The sequence below is a fragment of the Brachyhypopomus gauderio genome, chromosome 9 (assembly GCF_052324685.1).
Source record: "Brachyhypopomus gauderio isolate BG-103 chromosome 9, BGAUD_0.2, whole genome shotgun sequence".
Classification (NCBI taxonomy): Eukaryota; Metazoa; Chordata; class Actinopteri; order Gymnotiformes; family Hypopomidae; genus Brachyhypopomus; species Brachyhypopomus gauderio.
The window spans coordinates 16,038,749-16,058,067 of NC_135219.1; the positions used below are offsets into that span (position 1 = coordinate 16,038,749).

Below are 19,319 nucleotides of genomic sequence, written 5' to 3' on the forward strand. Positions count from 1 at the left end.
GCTTTGAACGGTTGGTCACGCGTTCTGTTGGCTATTTCACAGCTCCGCCACGTTCACTGTCCTCCTCTGCATCCGTTTGACACAGTTTTCACATGTTCGGTCAGAGGCCTGACACGCAAGCTTGGCGGTGCCCACCTCCATTTTCTCTGTGGTGGCACATATTCAGAGAGAGCAGGAGCTCAATCACATTCACAGCCTAAGGGGCAAACTGCTTTCTTCTGAACCTGCCCTCCCCCACCGCTGAATGAGAGAGAAAGAGACAACCCTCGGTGTGTGTGTGTGTGTGTGTGTGTGTGTGTGTGTGTGTGTGTAACAGAGAGAGAGAGAGAGAGAGAGAGAGAGAGAGAGAGAGAGAGTTAGCTGCTGCTAAAGCCTTGGGATCATAAGAAGAATAGAATAGAATAGAATAGAATCTGTTTTGTTTTAGTATGGCAGTATTGTAAAAGGAAAATGTCATCAATTTCTGATCTTAATTCTACAGAACTTGTAGCACATTTCTCAAGATACGTTCTTTATTACTGTTGTAACAGATTCATTTCTGTCTTAGTAAGACCCAACGTATTGATTTTATATATAAAATAATGTAATGTGGGTCAACAGATATTTTATGCTTTCATTACATCAGTGTTAAGCAGTGTTAAGCCCCTTCTGAAGTTTGTGTTCAAGTCTCCTTAGGTGGAGACAGCACTGCTCAATCAGACAGGCAGTTGCACAGATTGTCCCCTCCTGGACAATCCAATTCATTAGGCGAACACATATCTGACATGAACGAATGACTGTCTTCTGACTGAAGACTAATTAAAATGGCTCTTTCTATTTCATGGGGCCATCTGCTGAGGAGAAGAAACCAGGTGGAGTAGTGTGCTAGTGAACACATTCATAAAAGAAGGTTCCCCTGCAGATCTATAAACCTCACTGGGTTCTTCTTGGTAGCTAATGGTGTTTTTATAGCCGTCACGCTCAAGAGTATAATTGAATAACTTAATCCAACTACTGTCTTTTACGGACACACAAGCTTGAAGGAGATAAATCCATAGTGTAATTAAATTCTCAACTTTGTGTCTGCGTGGGAATATCTCTTTACCAGGCCTCTGCGTCCAGAAACACATTAACAGCCCTGCAGTGTGTAATTGGTGTGGTTTTATGCTGTCATTAGTTTACACAATCTCGATCCCTGAGCAGTTCAAGTCATCAGCAACCAATTGGGTCTTAAAGTCCACATCTGTCAGAGGCTTGGCACATATTCCTGGTATTTATATCTTTTTTAACTCCCCTCCATCAAAATACCAACATCTCTTCTTCTCCTAGAATATGGTCTTACTGTTTCAGTCTTATCACAATTCACCACAACAGAGCTCAGTTACAGGATGCAATCTGCCACCGTCAGCAGTCAGTGACATAAGTGCAGAGATCCAATTTGTTGTATTGCCTTCAGTGTGGGCGTGCATGTCTGTGTGCATTTAGAACTGGCCCTGCAGCTCATGTCAAACACTGCCATGGATTCATTTCTGAATTTTCATTCGTCTTCAAGAGTGTCTGGAGCACCTTCGACATCATTTCTTCTCAAAGCGTTACACTCGAGCATCATAATAAATTTAAGCTGATGTTGGAAGACAGAGATGTTCTTTCATCTAGGACGTAAAACATCGGTAAGGTTCTGTACTTGTGCTGAGACTCCCGTGTTGTTTAGATTACTTTAAACATAGAATGTGAAGTTTAAAAAAAAAAAAAATTCTTACAGTAAACTACAAAGATGAAAACTTTTTATTCATAAGTATGTGTTGATGCAAACTGAAGAGTCTGTACACATTCTTACAAAGCATTAGAAAACTGTACAATATAAAGCTGAACCAAAATGTTACATATTTGAACTTGTAAAAAAAGTATATAAATGGTAAACCGTAAATAAGTTAAAAGAACAGAATAAATATAACGCACATTAGTTTGGATGAGGAACACATGCAACAGTGTCAAAAAGCCAGAGTCTCTTTAGAGAAACAAAGGACAAATTCAGTTGAAAATGTCATTTTTCAATATCACAAATTCCATTCTAAACCATTGCAAATCATCTAAGATACATCCTCCCTAAATTTTTCCTTTGAAAAATGGCAATCACATTTCACATCAGACACATACTGCTCATATTTGTCAAGATAAAGATCACAAATATTACCAGTAGTCAAAGATAAATCACTAGACCAAGTCATTATTGTGTGTTAACTGATTATATTTTTATCTTTGAAAAATCGCTTAAGTTGAATGAAAAGCCGAACCGTTCAAAGCTAAAGTAGTTACTCTGATCTGAACAAGCCTGGTCAGATGTCCTACTGAGACGTGTTACGTTACACTACACCGCCCAAGTGCCATGAAGCAATCAGTTATGGATAGATAAATTTGTTTATGTGAAAAGGGTTAACGGTGCTCTGCAATGCTTGGAAATGCCAGTCCATGTGTGAAGAGGTGTGTTTTGAGCTTGGCTTTGTTTCTTAGGACCACATGACGTCCCTGAGCCTGACCGATGAAGTGAAGTATAGCCACCTATCTGTATGTAGTGTTGCTATCTCGGGTGTATCACGTCAACCTCACCGCCCATTGTGGAGAAAACTGCTCTTATCTACAGTGAACCAAACAGGACCACAGCTGGAGATGAACGAGGTAGGGAGTGTGGACCTTGTGCGAAAAAAAAGTGAACAGTTTATTTATACATAAACAACAATAGTGACAGGGGGAAGGGGAGGGGCTAATAAGGAGGTAATTGAGCCCTAATAAGTGATCGGTGTGTGTGATTGATGGACGACCGTGAGCTGGCTCGGTACCGACAGGGACGTGATACAGATTTTACTGTTTGATTTTGAAAAGTAAAAAGACACAGACACACATACACCGCAAAGTGTCCTGAGGCATGTCTGAGAGAGGTTCCATTTATGAAGTGTCTATGTGCCTCCAGTGAGCAAATCTCTGGACCCAGGGGGAGGACCTTACTGTCTGTGAGCCAATTACAACATAGCAGAACGGCCATAACTACACAAAACCGTATCAGACAGACCGGCACAGGATGGAGCTGCTTTGCTAATTTAGAATAAATGACAATGCTTGCACTGCGCTATGTCTATATTATTATACAACCGAACACAGGCACAGAGCCTCAGGGGCCTTGTCCAGTTTCACACCGTATTTGACGGTCTAACCAAACGATGGACCTGCTTCATTGCCCATCGTACACCCTCCAGGCGAAACCTAAGGCATTGGTTCTTTCAGATTGCATAAAAAAAAAACACAAACTACGTTTAAGCAGGAAACCGCCTCACGTAAGCATACCCTGTAAATATGCTCATATGTGGGTTATATCTGGACAATCGCTTGAAAGGAGCTCGTTGGCGTCCTGCTTAAACACGGGGGCGCCACCGATAGTGTCACACGATATCAATGTTTCGTGTTGAACTTGCAAGAATCAGTGGTGGCTGATGAGTTAGCCGTTACAGAAGGCCCTTGTACATAAACGATAGCGAACGCAAGCAGCTCCATGGGAGGGCATCGTAAAGAAAAGGCAAGCGATTTAAGAATGGCAATAAATTACCTTATTGCTTTTTTTTCTCCACATTGTGAATTTTAATATCCAAAACATTATTTTTTACATACTGAGGGGTCATATAAACAGAGCATACACTAAATTACGCTGCAAAATACTTTAGGTAAACTGTTTCTCAAAAGGAATACGATAAGGGATTTGCCTGGGTGTCAATACTAGCACCAATCAGAAAAGACATACTTCTTGAATTTGCTCAGATCAAGGCACTTCCTGGTAACGTAAATTCATATTTCATGTTGTTCTCTGTTTCATTAATCATCTCTTCATATTTCATCATCTACCTCTTGGCACTCTAAGCAACTTTGATGTCTGTTTTCAGTATATTGATCAGAATGTGATGTTTTGACCCAGCATGGGAGCTAGCGCAGACTCCCCCAAAGACCTATCTATCTTCTCCACAGAATGACATGCTGAATGAGATGTCAGGTCCTGTCCTGGACCTTCTCATCTCTACATCAGAATGTAGGTCTCCAAAGAGAGTCGGAAAATAATTCTGCTGCTGTTCTATCACACCTCCATCTCCTGCTCGGGGGACGTCGGTGCCATGATGTCGAAGCAGGTCTCCATCATTACCCGGGACTTGCATAGGTTGACACAGAGCTCCAGTTCGCCGGTGACTTCAGCCAGGGCCTCCAGGTAGTCCTGAGAGTCCTGGTCCAGATCCGGATCCACGTCAACTGAGGGCAGAAGAATATGAGATGGGAACATCAGAACTAAAGAGTTTCAGGCACACATAACACAAAAGCACAATGTGGCTAGGCAGAAAATAGACATGTAATCAATCGTGCCATCTGTGGGGTCAAGGCAGTTTGCACTGAATGAGACTCGCTGGCCTGACGGGTAGCTTGATAGGGTGGAGAAAGGTTCTGATGCAGAGTGGTGTGTGAGGGGGTGGGGGCCACGGGGAAGACGGCTTACAGACACACTGGTCTCATTCCACCGGCTGCTGAAGAGGACCTTGATTTATAAAGCATGACTGGCCCAATCATGGCTTTACCCAAGACAGCAGTCACAGATGAATGGTAAACACCTCCTGGCCAGAGGGCTACGGCTGATTGCAGAAGGGAAAATAATGCTTTATTGATTCAAGGACACACAGCATTCTTACACCCAAATGCACACACTCACACACACACACACACACACACACACACACACACACACACACACACACACACACACACACACACACACACACACACACACACACACACACACACACACACACACACACACAGGCTCACATGCTTTCATTCTTATTCTCATACATGTCCCCTTCATGCACTTTCAATTTCAATTGCAATTTCAATACTAGTCTTGCTTCTGTAACATTAAGATTTTAATAGCGTCCTTTGTTTGCTGAGGCGATGTTTCTTTTCCTCTGTTCCATTTCACTTCTGAACAGAGTGTAAACAGATGCAAACACGGACCCTGAACTTCTAGATCTTTTGCCCTGTGGGCTGGTGGTTATCTTGCAAAATAAAAAAGTCTGCTATGCTAATAACATCATTTGGTTTCATTTTCCTAAATCATTTCCTTCCATGCTCTGAAAAGGAACTGGAACTTGTGTTCATAACATGACCTGTATAATATAACCAGACTATGCTGCTGTGATGACTCAGAGCTTAGGCTCTGCTGATCTACAGACACAGGTGTGCACACAGATTCGTGCATGTTCACAGCAGCTAAAGCGCCTGGTGGGGTGATTCCTCTATTTGATTCTCGTTGGCTTTTCTTTACAGGGCTCTCGTGATGCTTAAGTGTTTAGGATAAAAAGTAGCACAAGGTTGGCTGGTGCAAACTGAAAATGAACATTTGAATTAGCCAAGTAAGTAAATGTATACATATCATCACAGAAAATAAACAAAAACAAAAAGAAAACCCTGAAATTAACATATGGTAAAATATACCATAGACATTAGTATATAAAGTATAATAATTTACCATTCTCATACAATAAGACAAAATTATTAAATTGTTAGGAAAGAAAAATGATTAAATGTGCCAAACCATGACTGCCATTAACTCATCACTGCACAGTTAATCCATGAGTGCAAAGTTCAAACATCCAAATTAAAGTCTGGCCTTCAAATGTATCTAGCCTGGATTTGATGTTGGGTCGAACCCTTGGCACTATTACACATTCTAATAGCACATTACTGTATGGAGCCAAAATAATGTCCCTGCTAACAGCTGAACACGTGCCAGCAGCTATCAGCCTGGACAGTGTCATATTACTCTGACCAAAGAACGCCCCAGCCAGGGGAAATGATGAAAGCACATTGTCTTTATAACACCTCACAGACGGCCGTTATTCTGTCATTAGTGCCTATTACAACCCAAGCTTATTTAAATTAACTGAATTTTATACATTTTTTATTACACAGGAAAGCAAAATAATAAGTGATCTAATGTCACGGCAGTGCTGTGGTTCATTAAAGCCACCCAACACTGCATTTGACTACTTTTGTAGGCCACACGTGGATTTCGTGCCATTTGTTAAGTTGGTGGACACAAACTATTGCGCGTGCAACAAGGTGGTTGGAATGACACAGCAGACCTGTGGCATTTCAGATCCACAGATGTAATGATATTCTCAAACCCATTTGGGATCAAAACCACACCTGTACCTCCTTATTGCTGCTCTTATTACCAACTCAAGCACGTCACGGAATGCACAACAGGCACATAAAATGTTCAGGTTCTCACTGTGGGACTTTGTATCTATTGTATCTTTGTATCTACTAATAACTAACTAACTAACTAACTAACTAACTAACTAACTATATATATATATATATTGCTCTCCAAACACATTTTATTCTCAAAATTTCTGGGAGGTCTCCTTAGAGTGCCATATATTTTGGCATGGCTTGAACTTCCCTGACATGTATGTCTGTCACTGTGTGATTTTCATAATTTCTGAAGGCCTGCCCTTTCTGCATGTTCACTGCGATGACGAAAGTGTCACTGCATTGTATCTCCAAGCTCATGCTCACTTTTAAAGGGAACGAGAGTTAATCTGATTGGATATTGTAGAGGCACACCTAACCACACCTGTTGATCATGTATTCTGTCTAACCCAGCCCTGTTTTTGTAACTGTGCCACTCTGCACTGGATTAGTGTCTCTGCTGCCAGTCATGGATCTCTGCCTGGCCCACATGTGCCTGTGCCTCGTGCCCTGTTTCTGTTAGCGGGGGGACACTCACACTCTCCGGCCCACTTGGCCGGTTCCAGCATCAGCTGGGCCTTGGCGTCCTCCAGCTCCCTCTTCAGCCGGTCGTGCTTGACCCGAAGCTCCCGGAGCCTCTGATGCCGCTTCTCCAACATGCGCAGGCGAGCACCGAAGTACTGCAAGCCCTGCGGGGACAGAGGGAGAGGCGGTGGTGGTGGTGGCGGTGGTGTAGGTGGGGTTTGAGTCAAGGCTGAACTGGGATCAGTTGGCAGCGGACCATGTGGCGGTGCCGGTAGTGCCCCGGGCTCCTGGGGCTGGTGCGTGTGTGCTCCTCCTCGGGAGCAGCTCTACTGCACCAGAGATTAAGGCCAACCGAGTCACACGTGTTAAGTGCAGGTTCGTTGGTGAGAAATGAATTTTTTGTGTAATCTCTCACTAGTCTCCATATTTCCTGGAGAAATTTTTATTTAAGGAACTTAAGAACCAGGCTATTACAGCCGGCCAGAACAGAACAGTATATGTCCTACCACTGAGGCTCATTTCAATATATTTCTCTTTTTGATGTTAGTGTTATTCTTTTGCTGTTGTTTTTTTACATAAAATCTTAACTTCACACTATGTGTGAATCTTTTGCTCTTGTAAATTTGAATTGCGTTGCACTTTCGGCATTACCACTTGTGAAATTTTCACAAAACTGGCCACATTCACACATAAATAAACGTTCCTTTTCAACATCTTGAAATGGCTGACAGGGAAGAAGGAGAAATCAATACATTTGAGTATGCTAATAGAAATATAATATAGACACAGAGTTGAACTCGCTGTATCTGTCTCAGGAGATTAACTATCTGTATCTGTACCCAAATAACATATTTGAGATGACTCCAAATGTCATAAAACTCCTTCCCCGTCCCATAAAAACACACGAGTGAAAAGCAGTTGGTTGAGTGTAAGCTTCTGAGATCTGAAAGATGAACTGGAGATCATAATTTCTTAATTGAAAATAAATCATGGCACCTTCCGATAGAGTTAACGTCTTCTCCACACAATGGGCATGGCAACTGGGGTCGGACTCGTGCTCGAGGTTAATGACCCGTGGATGTGCAGCACGGAATGGGACATAAAGAGCCATCAGGCAGGCCACAGACTGAGCGGCCACACCTCATTCATCACTGAACCTCTCTCTGTCTCTCTCTCTCTCAGCCATGGTGCCAGCCTAGCCAAGCTCGAGCTATCAGTCATTTCCGAATCCATTAGGAGCCATCGGTAATTGTTCCTGAGATAACCTCCACACATGCAAATGCCACACAGAGCCCCAGCAAGGACCAAGAGAAATACTGGAGACTCCAGCTCATGCTTATGATTTTTAATTAATGTCATGCTCAATTAGGAGCGATGAGACACCACATTGTGGATGAGCTATGCCCAGGACACAGAAATGAACTTTAGGCATTCTCAAAGGATGAGAGCTTTTATTGTAATAACTCTCTATAGCCCAAGATGTAGCTATCTTAAACTGTTCTGTTGCTTAACGTGAGGGCAGTGGTCAAACAACTGCACTACACCGCATTCTAAGTGCTTAGTCATTGCCAAATGTCCTCGATACAGTTTAAACAGACATGGCATAAGAAAAGAGTATTGACACCTCTAACACAACAGACGAAATCAATGTGAATTCGGTGAGCGTATACGTCTAAACGACCATCCAACAAAGCACCCAAAACGGTAAAGAACAGAAATGCTCTCACCTCTGTGACCGAGCCCTCCTTGCACCTCTGAACCCGTTCCACGTCGTCTATCTCGTACACCTTAATCTCAAAGGCCTCCTTCAAGGAGCCTCCGAGTGGAGGCAGGTCCACCCACTGGCCTGCAGCACCTGCCTTCCTGCCCAGAGAGGACGTGTCCGGCAGGGGAGCAGGGATCAGCCGCCGTCGCTGCAGGCCTGGGGAGGTCAGACAGGGCAATGCTCTACATCTGGGCCGAAGATGTACACCAGGAACATCCACGGGCTTGTGAGCATGCTTTGAAATATGCATGAGGCTTGAATGCAGTTATTTAAAAGTAGAAGTGACTTCAAAAAAGTGGTGGGCTCCAGTACGGGGCTGATTATGTATGCATTAAGGGCAATACTGTATCTTCTGCTTCTATTATGGCCTACCAGAGCTGAGCAAAACGAATGCCCCTTCAGGTAGGCTACACAAGAATACATTATTAAACTCCACGATATTATTGAACCTGTGTTATACAGCAGTTTGTGATAAGGATAAGAACGGAAAAGTCCATATGCAAGCATGGCGCACAGTCGTTCACAGAAACGTCCCCGGTTTACAGTTCAGTCATGCATCAGTCTACTGTGAGCTGCACTGATGAACATAGAAATTGTGCCTATGCAGGTATGAAATACAAGGTTACATTACAATTCATTGCTAAAAAGCAATCCTATTCAGAAACATGTAGGTGGGAGGATGCGGTAGGGTGTCAGCGGTATTGTCAGAGCCGTGCACATGCACACACACTGTTAACCGAAGCAATGTCAGCATAAGCGGTGAATGTCCTTGAAAACATTACAAAGTACCAGCCTTCTAATCTCATTCTTAAATTCAATAGCTCGGATGAAAGAAAGGACATCGGAATCTACAAGCAATGGCTGAGTTTTCCCAGTATCTATGGCAACCATCATTTTTTTGGGAAGTTCAACGTGAAAAGCATTAGATCCTGGGTGCCTTGGAGGTGAAACCTACCATTGGCTCTCTTTTTGGGAGACTTTGAGACCTTGGTTCGACTGGCAGTGGAGACCCCACTTTCGCTCATGGAGTCATGGGCCGATGAGGCACTGCCCGTGGTTTCACTATCCCTTATCATGCTTTCATAGCCGCTGCTGCCTCCGCTGTGGTAGAAGAGTGCGGTGCGGCCCATGGCTGGGGGCAGCTCCCCGCTAAGAACACTGCTGTTGTCACTGCCGTGCCCGCTGCTGTATCGTTGGGGCCGGCGTGGGGCAGTAATCTTGCTGTAGGGTGAGGGCAGCAGGGCGGACAGTGAGGGTTCACATGGATTTGGTCCAAAGTCACTGTAGCTGCTTGCCGGATCACCGGGCCCCTTGATGTGTTTCTTCGAGCTGCCCGACACTAATTCGCTGACCCGACTGTTAGCTGCTCGAACGGCTTGTTTGGTGCCCATGATGGTCCCCCGGCCTGGCTTGTTATTCGTCCCAGTGACGGAACGAGTTGGGGTTTTCCCACTTGGAGGTAGGCTGGTGTTCCGTGCGGTTGAAGTGGATAGCGATTTGGTGGAGCTCAGCGGTTTGGACCCATTTGTAGACAAGGATCTCGTCTTGTTTCCATTGCCAGCAAAGGCTCTAGAAGTTGCATTAGCTTTGATCTGTCCTAGCTTCGTCACTCCAAGAGTAGTGGTTGACGGAGGAGAGGTGGATGAAGGTGTAGAGCTAGAAACCCCAAGTTTGGGTCCGGTCCTGTTGGATTTACCATTGCCACCCAAATTGGCACTACTGCTTTCTCTCAATGTTCCCTGTTTAGATCCAACTGATGTTAAGCTGTCACATCTTTCAAGGGAATAAAGACTGCCAAAGTATCTTCCAGTATCGCATTTGGCCCCCCGTGCTGTCTTTAAGCTGGAAGATTTGTAACTAAAGGACTCCCCTCTAAACCGAACATCAAAATCCTCCTCTGAGACCGATGCTTTGGATGAACAAGACTTGGCTGCATCGTTGGCCCACGATTTTAAGGCACCAGGAGACAGCAAAACCCGGGTCCTCTGGTCCAGGCTGGATTTACGGAGTGGTGGGGTGGGAGGCGACATGCTTCCAGATTTTGGGAGCAAGCTGCCCTTCTGTCCACTTGCTCTCTTACCCAAAGACGAGAATCTCGATCCGGTGCTTGTTTGTACGGTATCATGACTCCACTTGGACTCTATGGAGTTTTGAGGCATTGAGACCATGCCGAGCGTCGTAGCTCCTCGTCTGAGCTGTGGCATTCTGCTCAGGCTTTCACCTTTCTTACCGCTGGACTTCTCACAGCCGTCCACCACCCTCTGAGATGAGGAGGATACAGGTATTTTGGGTGACCGTGGTACACTGTTACTATTTGCACTCGTCTTTCTAGATGGGAGCCCACTCGTTCCACTTTTAGGAGGCTTGCCAAAAGAGATAATCTCTGTGTTTCTTGAGTCTAACTGACCACTGATGTGCATCCACTGGTCATCTGTCCTGCTTCCTTGCCGCTGAAACTCACGGCCACAGCTGACGTTTGAGGCCACGGATGAGGTAGGTTTGTTCTTCCTAGGGAGGCTAGAATGGGCAGTGTTGGGCATCTGGATGGGTTGTGAGGGGATGAGGGTGTTCGACTTCACTGGCTTTGGAACTCTGAGGGATGGTCTGATGGTGTCATGAGGTGGGCGGTGCTTATTCATGACCGTTTTGTCACATGCTATTGATTCATAGTCCAACTCTGAAAGACATATTGCACTGTGACTAAAGGAGCTCTTTGTGCCTTGCTGGGAGAAGGAATCCATGCGTACAACAGCAGGTAACTTCATTGTAGATTTATTATCAGGTCCTATGCATATGCCTTTTAATGTAAGGCTTTTTGCTGAATATTTGCCTTCGATGTTCATGCTATCGTCGGTTGTTTTGCTCACCCAGGCACCTTTGCAAGCAGACAGGTCGTGTCTTGATGCTGTTTGGCTTATATGTGTGCTATCCATTTCTGAAGAGTAAGCGTCAAACTCATCGTTGATGCTGCTGATTATGCTGACGGGCCGTGAGCCAGGGGCTAGAGCTTGCAAGGAACAGTCGCTGTTGAAGCTTATAATGCTAGAAGGCCGGCCGTTGTCTGGAACCAGACCGGTAGGCAGCTCCTCTACCACAGTGAACACCAGCTCATCTTCCCCATTTAGCTCCACAGGCTGCTGCAATGTGACGGTAGTCCTTATAACATCTCTGTCTAAACACCTGCTTCTTAGGGCTGCTCTGAGGTGGCTCACCTCCATTGGACTCCGAGTGGTATGATTCGCCCAATCGGTCACCGGAGAACCAGTGCGCTCCCCCTGCCTGAGGGTTTGCTGGCTCATACCCACTGGAGGAGTTCTTGTGGCTAAGCCACTATCGTTAGCCAAATCTGAGGTTCTGTGCAGTGAGAGGGAAGCATGAGGTTTTGGTAAAGGTCCTTTGTTGAGGTAGACCTTCTCTCGTACGACTGGCTCAGAGTCTTGTGCTGAAGATCCACTAAGCTCAGACATAGCTCCATTTGAGGGTAATTTGGAATGTTCCATTTGATCAGGCTTCTGGGGGGAGGCCTTAGGTGACTTGGGAGATACCGCAGTTGCTTCTGTTACTTTAATAGCTCCACTCTGAGCCTTAGGGACCGTCTGAGATCCTTTTACCTCACCTGTAAAAGCAGGTGTGCTCTCACTTCCATCAATGCACTCAAGTCGCTCTTGTAACTCTGCAAAAGTGTTACATTTTAAGTGATCCCTGTCTGATGTGGAAGCCTCTTTCACACGCCTTTTGTTCAGCGAAGGAATTATGGGAACAAAAGCCGGAGGGCCCTCGTTGTCACTGAGTTCACGGTCGGAATAAGGGGCCCCTCCTGGTCCCACGTAGATAACCGTATCGCAGGAGTGCTCACTGCTGGAGGAGTAATCTGGGTCACTGGACAGAAGGGCGGGGTGATCCGGGTCTAGGGCCACTGTCCTGGGGTGGAAGGGCTTCAGGTGAGATGGCCGTCGAATTTGTCCCTCCTCACAAGAACTCTCTCCTCCTGAGGAACTGGACGCATACTGAGAGGGTGAAAAGAAGATATGGAATATGGAAATGCAGAAATTAGCAAAATGTCGCAATGCACAATAAATTTAATTCCTCCACGTGTGGATATGTCAATATTATAAAAGCTTAAGTGGACAGTCCCAAGGTGAATGAACAATTAGTGCAGTATATTGTATTCTTGGCTTATGTGATACAAAGAACTTCACATAATCTGTCAAATATTAATAAAAGATGTCAAAATCTGTTGGAAATATGCTTCTGTAATATTAAAGCCTGAATGACATTCCCCCTCAGGAGCAGTAACACTGATTACTACTGGAACATGTCATTGAAAAACTCCTTCCATAAATTAATGTTGAAAAAAGAATTAACATCATAAACCTGAATTGCTGAGATTATCTCAGTGGAATCGAGTCAGGCAGACACATTAGATGACTGCTAATGACCCTTCTGTGAAATACCTCACCAAATATATATATAAAATACTTCACCAAACACACACACACACACACACACACACACACACACACACACACACACACACACACACACACACACACACACACACACACACACACACAGACTGACAGACTGAGACACACACACACACACAAATACCTTGGACTTTTTCTTCCTCATGCGGTGGATGCGGGAGGCGAGCTGCACAGTGGAGAGTGACTCAGCATAATTGGCAGGGGAGTCAGAGATGTGGGCAATCATGGTGGTTCTGCAGTTGATGTTACCCAGGGACTCCCTCAGAAGCATGGTGAGCTTGCTGTCCCTGAATTATACATTACAAAAATCCCCTCGTTAGACCAAAAGAATGCCAGACCAAGTGTAATCCCATCCCCTCGTTAGCTCAGAAGAACACCAGACCAAGTGTAATTCCATCCTCTTTCCCCTAAGATCAGAGAAAACTGATGTTACTGCACAAGGATGCAGGTCACAGAGAGTGTACTATACAGAATTAGCCTTTAAATTAAGTGATTTCAACTCTAAGCACCCTGTTTTATTCTGCTGGAGTGGGTGTGCCCTTGGATATATACATTTTTCAACATACAGAATATCAAAAATATCTTGCCCCAGTTTCTTTCTTCTGTACTCCAGACGCTTCCATTTTCCTCATTCAGTAAACATCTCTTGCCTTCCCGAACTACATTCCTGTCAGTACCCTTCTCCTCCCCCTCTTCCTCCAGCTTATTTATTTATCTCCAACCAGACTAATTGTCCTGCGTGATCTGAAGGGAGTGAGAACTGTATTTCTATCGTGTAGGGTCGTCAGTGTGGTCCCACGTTCTCAGACACATCCCTTCACCTTAATGTCGTACTCCACTGGCTATGTGGTAAATAATGATGTTGAGCATGACACAACTGTAAGGGACATGTTTGACACACCTGTAAGGGACATGTTTGACACACCTGTAAGGGACATGTTTGACACACCTGTAAGGGACATGCTTGACACACCTGTAAGGGACATGTTTGACACACCTGTAAGGGACATGCTTGACACACCTGTAAGGGACATGTTTGACACACCTGTAAGGGACATGCTTGGCCCCATTAACCAAAGCGAGGATGACGTTTCCAAGAGCCGTCAGTGACAAACACTGACCACCTCCTCCATCCCTCGTTCGGCTGAGGTCAGATTCACAACTGCCCAGGTCCAGAAGATGCAGACGACTGCGTCCTCCTGACACTACAGATGAGAGAGAGGCTGTATGTATTCATAAAGACCCCTGGTCCCGGTGTTCAATACAAACAAATCTAAACATGCCACCCTTTGTAACAAAGATGTCTGTGCAGAATATTACACTCCATGGAATTAACAAGGGTTAGATTTAAATTGCAAGTTGATCCTGCACAATGTATCCACAGCAATGCAGGTAACGTTATTCACAGATGTCATTTATCTCTGAGGTTTACTGTGAACAGTAAAATGAGATTATGTACCCATGTTGTTCACCAGACTAAAACCCGTCCAATGTTATTAAGGAAGGGGGATGATGCTCTTATTTCTCACATAAGTCAGCATTTAAACTTGCATCAGCAAATTTTACAGACTAGGTGCCCAGTCCTGTGAGTTTGATTGAAGCAGGAAATGCAAACTAGCCTCTTCCTCACGCCCAGCTCTATAAAGATTCCAGATGAGACTTAAGCCTCATTAGATATTGAAATTTATTCTGGCAGCGGCCAGTGCCCAGCCTGCATTCTACAACCAGGGGTGAAATTTTAATGATCAGCTGAATGTTTATCTAGTTTGATATGTGAGCTATCCATATTTATCAGCAGTGCTGTTGAGTCATTATCATCATGGCCAAATGTAACTAATTAATATACAATATGCGCACACTGAGGAAACATAATAGAAGTTCTGCCAGTGTCAAACATCTGCAGTGGAGGTCAGTGATGAACGGAGAATATGTTCTCTGTGATGAAATGTAACCCTTTATATATGGGAGAAAATGTGTAATATCACACACACACACACACACACACACACACACACACACACACACACTCGCACGCACGCACGCACGCACACACACACACACACACACACACACACACACACACACACACACACACACACACACTCACTCACTCACTCACTCACTCACTCACTCACTCACACACTCACACACTCACACACTCACTCACTCACACACTCACTCACTCACACACACACACACACACACACACACACACACACACACACACACACACACACACACACACACAGGCTAAATGAGGTCGTACTTGCTGCCTTGGCACTCTTCTCCGTGCGGTACTGGGTGACGTGGAGGGTGAAGAGCATGTGTGAGTTCCATCTCTCCTCTTCAGCACAGTCAGGCCTGCTGACGCTACGTGCGGCCAAGGCTGCGTCCAGGAAGAAGGCGGCCCGCTCTGCAGAACACGCACGCTGCTCACTCTGGTTCTGTAGCTGCAAAACCAGAAACACCAAGACGATAATCAGCCAGATGGACCATGTTCCCAGACGTAAGTCTAAATTTGCTACTCAAGTAGTCAAGGGATATAAGTAAGTAAAATAAATGAGTGTACCTGGGATCCGGAGACAGGGTCCTCTCTTAGGTAGACCCCGGCTCCCTGGCTGTCTTGGGAGGTACCCGCAGACGAGTGAGCTAGAAGATCTGTCAGAACCTCCTCTCTGCTGCTGATCTCCACGGCGGACACGCGGACGGAGAACCGCGCCCCGGCCTTCTCCTTCTTTTCCTCAATGAGCTTGAAGAGCCAAGAGATTGCACAAGGTGCCACTCCCAGACTCTGGGTGGAGCTATCTCGGCCAATCATGGTGTAAGTTTTGCCTGTTGAAATACATAAATGTGAGACCCGTCACAGTGACCCAACACGCGATGTCAGAAACTGACCAGCAATGACGAGAAAGATACTACAGGAAACTTGAAGACCTGAGAATAACCTGAAACCCTCTGAGGACATCAAGATGACTTACGGAGTCAACCAGAGGACTTCAAACATGCATAGGGCACTCAACCTTAATCATATACTGGGCTTTCTGCCAAGAACCAATTAACAGTAATATCCTCTTGGTAAAATACAAGTTATATTTATATACCAATACAAATAGAGCACAAAGATTGGTCTAGCCCTTTGTGAACCTTGCAAGGATAAAGAAACCAAGCATGTCTCCACACTAAATATATATAATTATATATTAAGTAATAAGTAATTTCACGTTTAATGCTAATACCTAAAATATTAAATCTAAAAGTGAAGAGGTAAAATGTGTAAAGAGATTTGTCATAATTAACCAGATATTAAACCGTGAGCTTTGCCAGGAGGAAACAAAGAGCAAAACTAATTGTGAGGTATTGGTGACACAGCAAGAGACGGGAAGCCTCTCGCAGTCAGGGACCACACAAAAGGGTATTATTTCTTATAATAAAATACTTAAATACTAACACTAGTTTAGACGAATAAACCTGAATTCTCACATTAAATAATACTAAACAAACATTGAGTACAGGTGTGTGACACAGGGAGAAGAAATAGCAGATAGGTGCTGACCGAGGTTGGCATGTCCAAAACAGAAGATGCAGCCATCTGCCCCGTTGACCACGGACTGAATGACCTCTGCCACGGTGCCCGAGCACACCTCAGCCTGCAGACACAGAGCGGAACTCACCAACATGAGCACAAATGACACAGATCATCAAACTCTCTGCTACAAAAGACACGGCACATGGACACGATGATCGGAGCCTATTCACTCAGTCTCAGCATGCCAACATGAGACGTATATAAATTGTTACAGCAAACCATGGCAGGCATTCTGTAATCTATCGGCAATATAAACTTAAATTAAACCTAATTCCATTTGTGACAATTCAAACTGTAAAATAATAATAAAATTAAAAAGATAAAATACAACTTTAAAAAATATAGAGGGTATATTACGGGTTCAAAGATGTTTCTATGCGTTGCATCACATCTCTGGGGTCCTGGGGTTCTACTAGCCCCTCCCACTGTTCCTAGAAAGCAGCCTGCAACGTCGCGAGCTACCTCTGTTGTTACAGATTCAAATTATGTCATTCTATGCTGCTCCACATACAGTGTACTGTTGTTACGTAACACCATTTTCAACTGCATGATGATAATCTTCCCATTCTATTTGAGTGAGAAATATAAAGACGTATGAAAACTCACTATGAAGGTTTCGAATGATAGAATCGTGTATATGTGAATACGTCCCTAAGGAAAGCTCCAGCGTGTGATTGCCTGTGATTCTGGCTTCTTCAAAGCCTTCGCTCCTTTGAACAATGTGGGACAGTCACTAACCCAAGAAAATGTATGTTGTCAAAAACAGGAAGCCTTGGGAATCCGCTACAATACCACATAGCGTGAATGAGAATGCAGAGGAGTGATTCTTTAACACACTGCAACACACTGCAGCTTTGGCCCAATGCTGGAACACTCTTGCACATCAGAGTGATATTCTGAGGTCCAATATCCTGGATTCCTTCTATATGTTCCCTCAGAAATATACGCTTTCTGCCAATTTCTCTTTAAAAGCAATGGTTTGATCTCATCTTGGATGATGTCCACTCACACGTATATCTTTTGACTTTGCAAGGAAATAGTGCCGGATACCGAGGTGCTCAAAGAACCTCTCAGGGAGGACTTAGTCCTGCGGTTTATTAACTAGAATAAAAAAACCTTACCTGCGAAGCGTCCTGGGTGAAAACCGCATCGAAGTTGAACATCTTTGGGGCGGCAGCAGCCGCGAAGCGCCTCTGGGCTCCAGAGGGAAGAGCGCTGGCGGGGGGCTCGCAGAAGGTCAGCTGCTTCTTATGGGTGTCCAGCTTCAGGAAGGACATGGACTCGGAGGTGTCTCCTGCTCCTTTGGCAGGGCATATGCGCACCATCACCTTAACCTGGGAGGTAAAGAAACAGACTCTTAGGGAATCACATATTTAAAATGTATGCGCTTCATGCTGAGAAACCAGCTAGTCAGGAAAGTCAGTGATGGATGTCCTGCAAGCCCCGTCTTGCTGTGTCCATTACAAAACCTGTCTACTCCTGTGACGCTCAGCATTGTTTGAGGTAACAGTTTTGATCGCAGCATGGTGCACCAACATCTTCAGTTTCTTTGCCAAGGATTACCCTCATATTACCAATACTTGGAAAGGCTTCAAGTTGGCAACAGCCTGGGACTGAATGCCAAAAAACACTATTCATAGCTCTATCGTGCTGTAATGCAAGAGAGAAGTGGGATTCTCCCTGCAGTGGTAAGACAGCCCACACACTGATGAGACACCCACTGACATTAGTGTCCCCTGTCTCCACTAACACTAGAGTGTCCACTGTCTCCACTGACACTGGTCTCCACTGTCTCCACTGACACTAGACTCTCCACTGTCTCCACTGACACTAGTCTCCACTAACACTAAATCAAATCAAATCAAATATATTTGTATAGCGCTTTTCACAGGAAAAACTCCCTATGATGGTGGGGAATAGGAAGAAACCTCGGGAGGACCAAGACTCAAAAGGGAACCCATCCTCCATTGGGCGGCCCGTTAACACACAAATTACACAAAAACAAATTATACAGATGAATACACAAGTCACAAACAAATCACACAATCAGGCTAAGTATAAGGTAACTAGAATGAAAGACTAGACTGGACTAGATACTAGACTAGACTAGACACTAGACTCTCCACTGTCTCCACTGACACTAGACTCTCCACTGTCTCCACTGACACTAGACTCTCCACTGTCTCCACTGACACTAGAGTCTCCACTGACCAAGACCTCCAAAGGCAGAAAACACCTCCTCATCATGAGAGGACAGATTATCTAAGGTGTGGGTAACATTATTTAACCACTCAAATATGAATTCCCATGTTATCAGTGCAGAGTAGTCCCACAAACATAAGCTTACAGCAGGGTGAAACTTGGTACAATGCTGGGCAACACATTATATGTTGTGGTTCTCAACACATCTCATGTGAACATGTTCATTGAAATGCGAGATATCTGTAGCAGTTTTTTTGGGAACTGTGTGCTGCAGAAAACACCTCTCCAGCATGTCTGCTAACCAAATCAATGTTTTGGATCTCAAACAACAGATTCAGCATTTCACTCTCTTGAAGGTGCAGGTAATGTTAATGCCTGACCCCCCCCCACACACACACACACGTACACACATGCACGCACACACACACACACGCGCGCGCACACACACACACACACACACACACACACACACACACACACACACACACACACA

General features: G+C 44.7%; 1 protein-coding gene across 1 annotated transcript in view; it reads right to left on the reverse strand.

Annotated features, from left to right (window-relative positions):
* Nucleotides 1–1,849: 1,849 nt before the first annotated feature.
* kif26aa (kinesin family member 26Aa) overlaps nt 1,850–19,319 on the reverse strand; it is a 62,142-nt gene continuing 44,672 nt past the window's right edge. Inside the window, exons 6-15 of the mRNA XM_077017604.1 lie at nt 17,746–17,958; nt 16,592–16,685; nt 15,608–15,870; nt 15,305–15,488; nt 14,084–14,243; nt 13,163–13,325; nt 9,507–12,558; nt 8,514–8,707; nt 6,800–6,950; nt 1,850–4,266 (exon numbers count right to left, since the gene is read on the reverse strand). Coding sequence (XP_076873719.1) covers nt 4,097–4,266; nt 6,800–6,950; nt 8,514–8,707; nt 9,507–12,558; nt 13,163–13,325; nt 14,084–14,243; nt 15,305–15,488; nt 15,608–15,870; nt 16,592–16,685; nt 17,746–17,958 — 4,644 coding nt within the window. The 3' untranslated portion in view covers nt 1,850–4,096. The remainder of the gene's footprint in view (nt 4,267–6,799; nt 6,951–8,513; nt 8,708–9,506; nt 12,559–13,162; nt 13,326–14,083; nt 14,244–15,304; nt 15,489–15,607; nt 15,871–16,591; nt 16,686–17,745; nt 17,959–19,319) is intronic.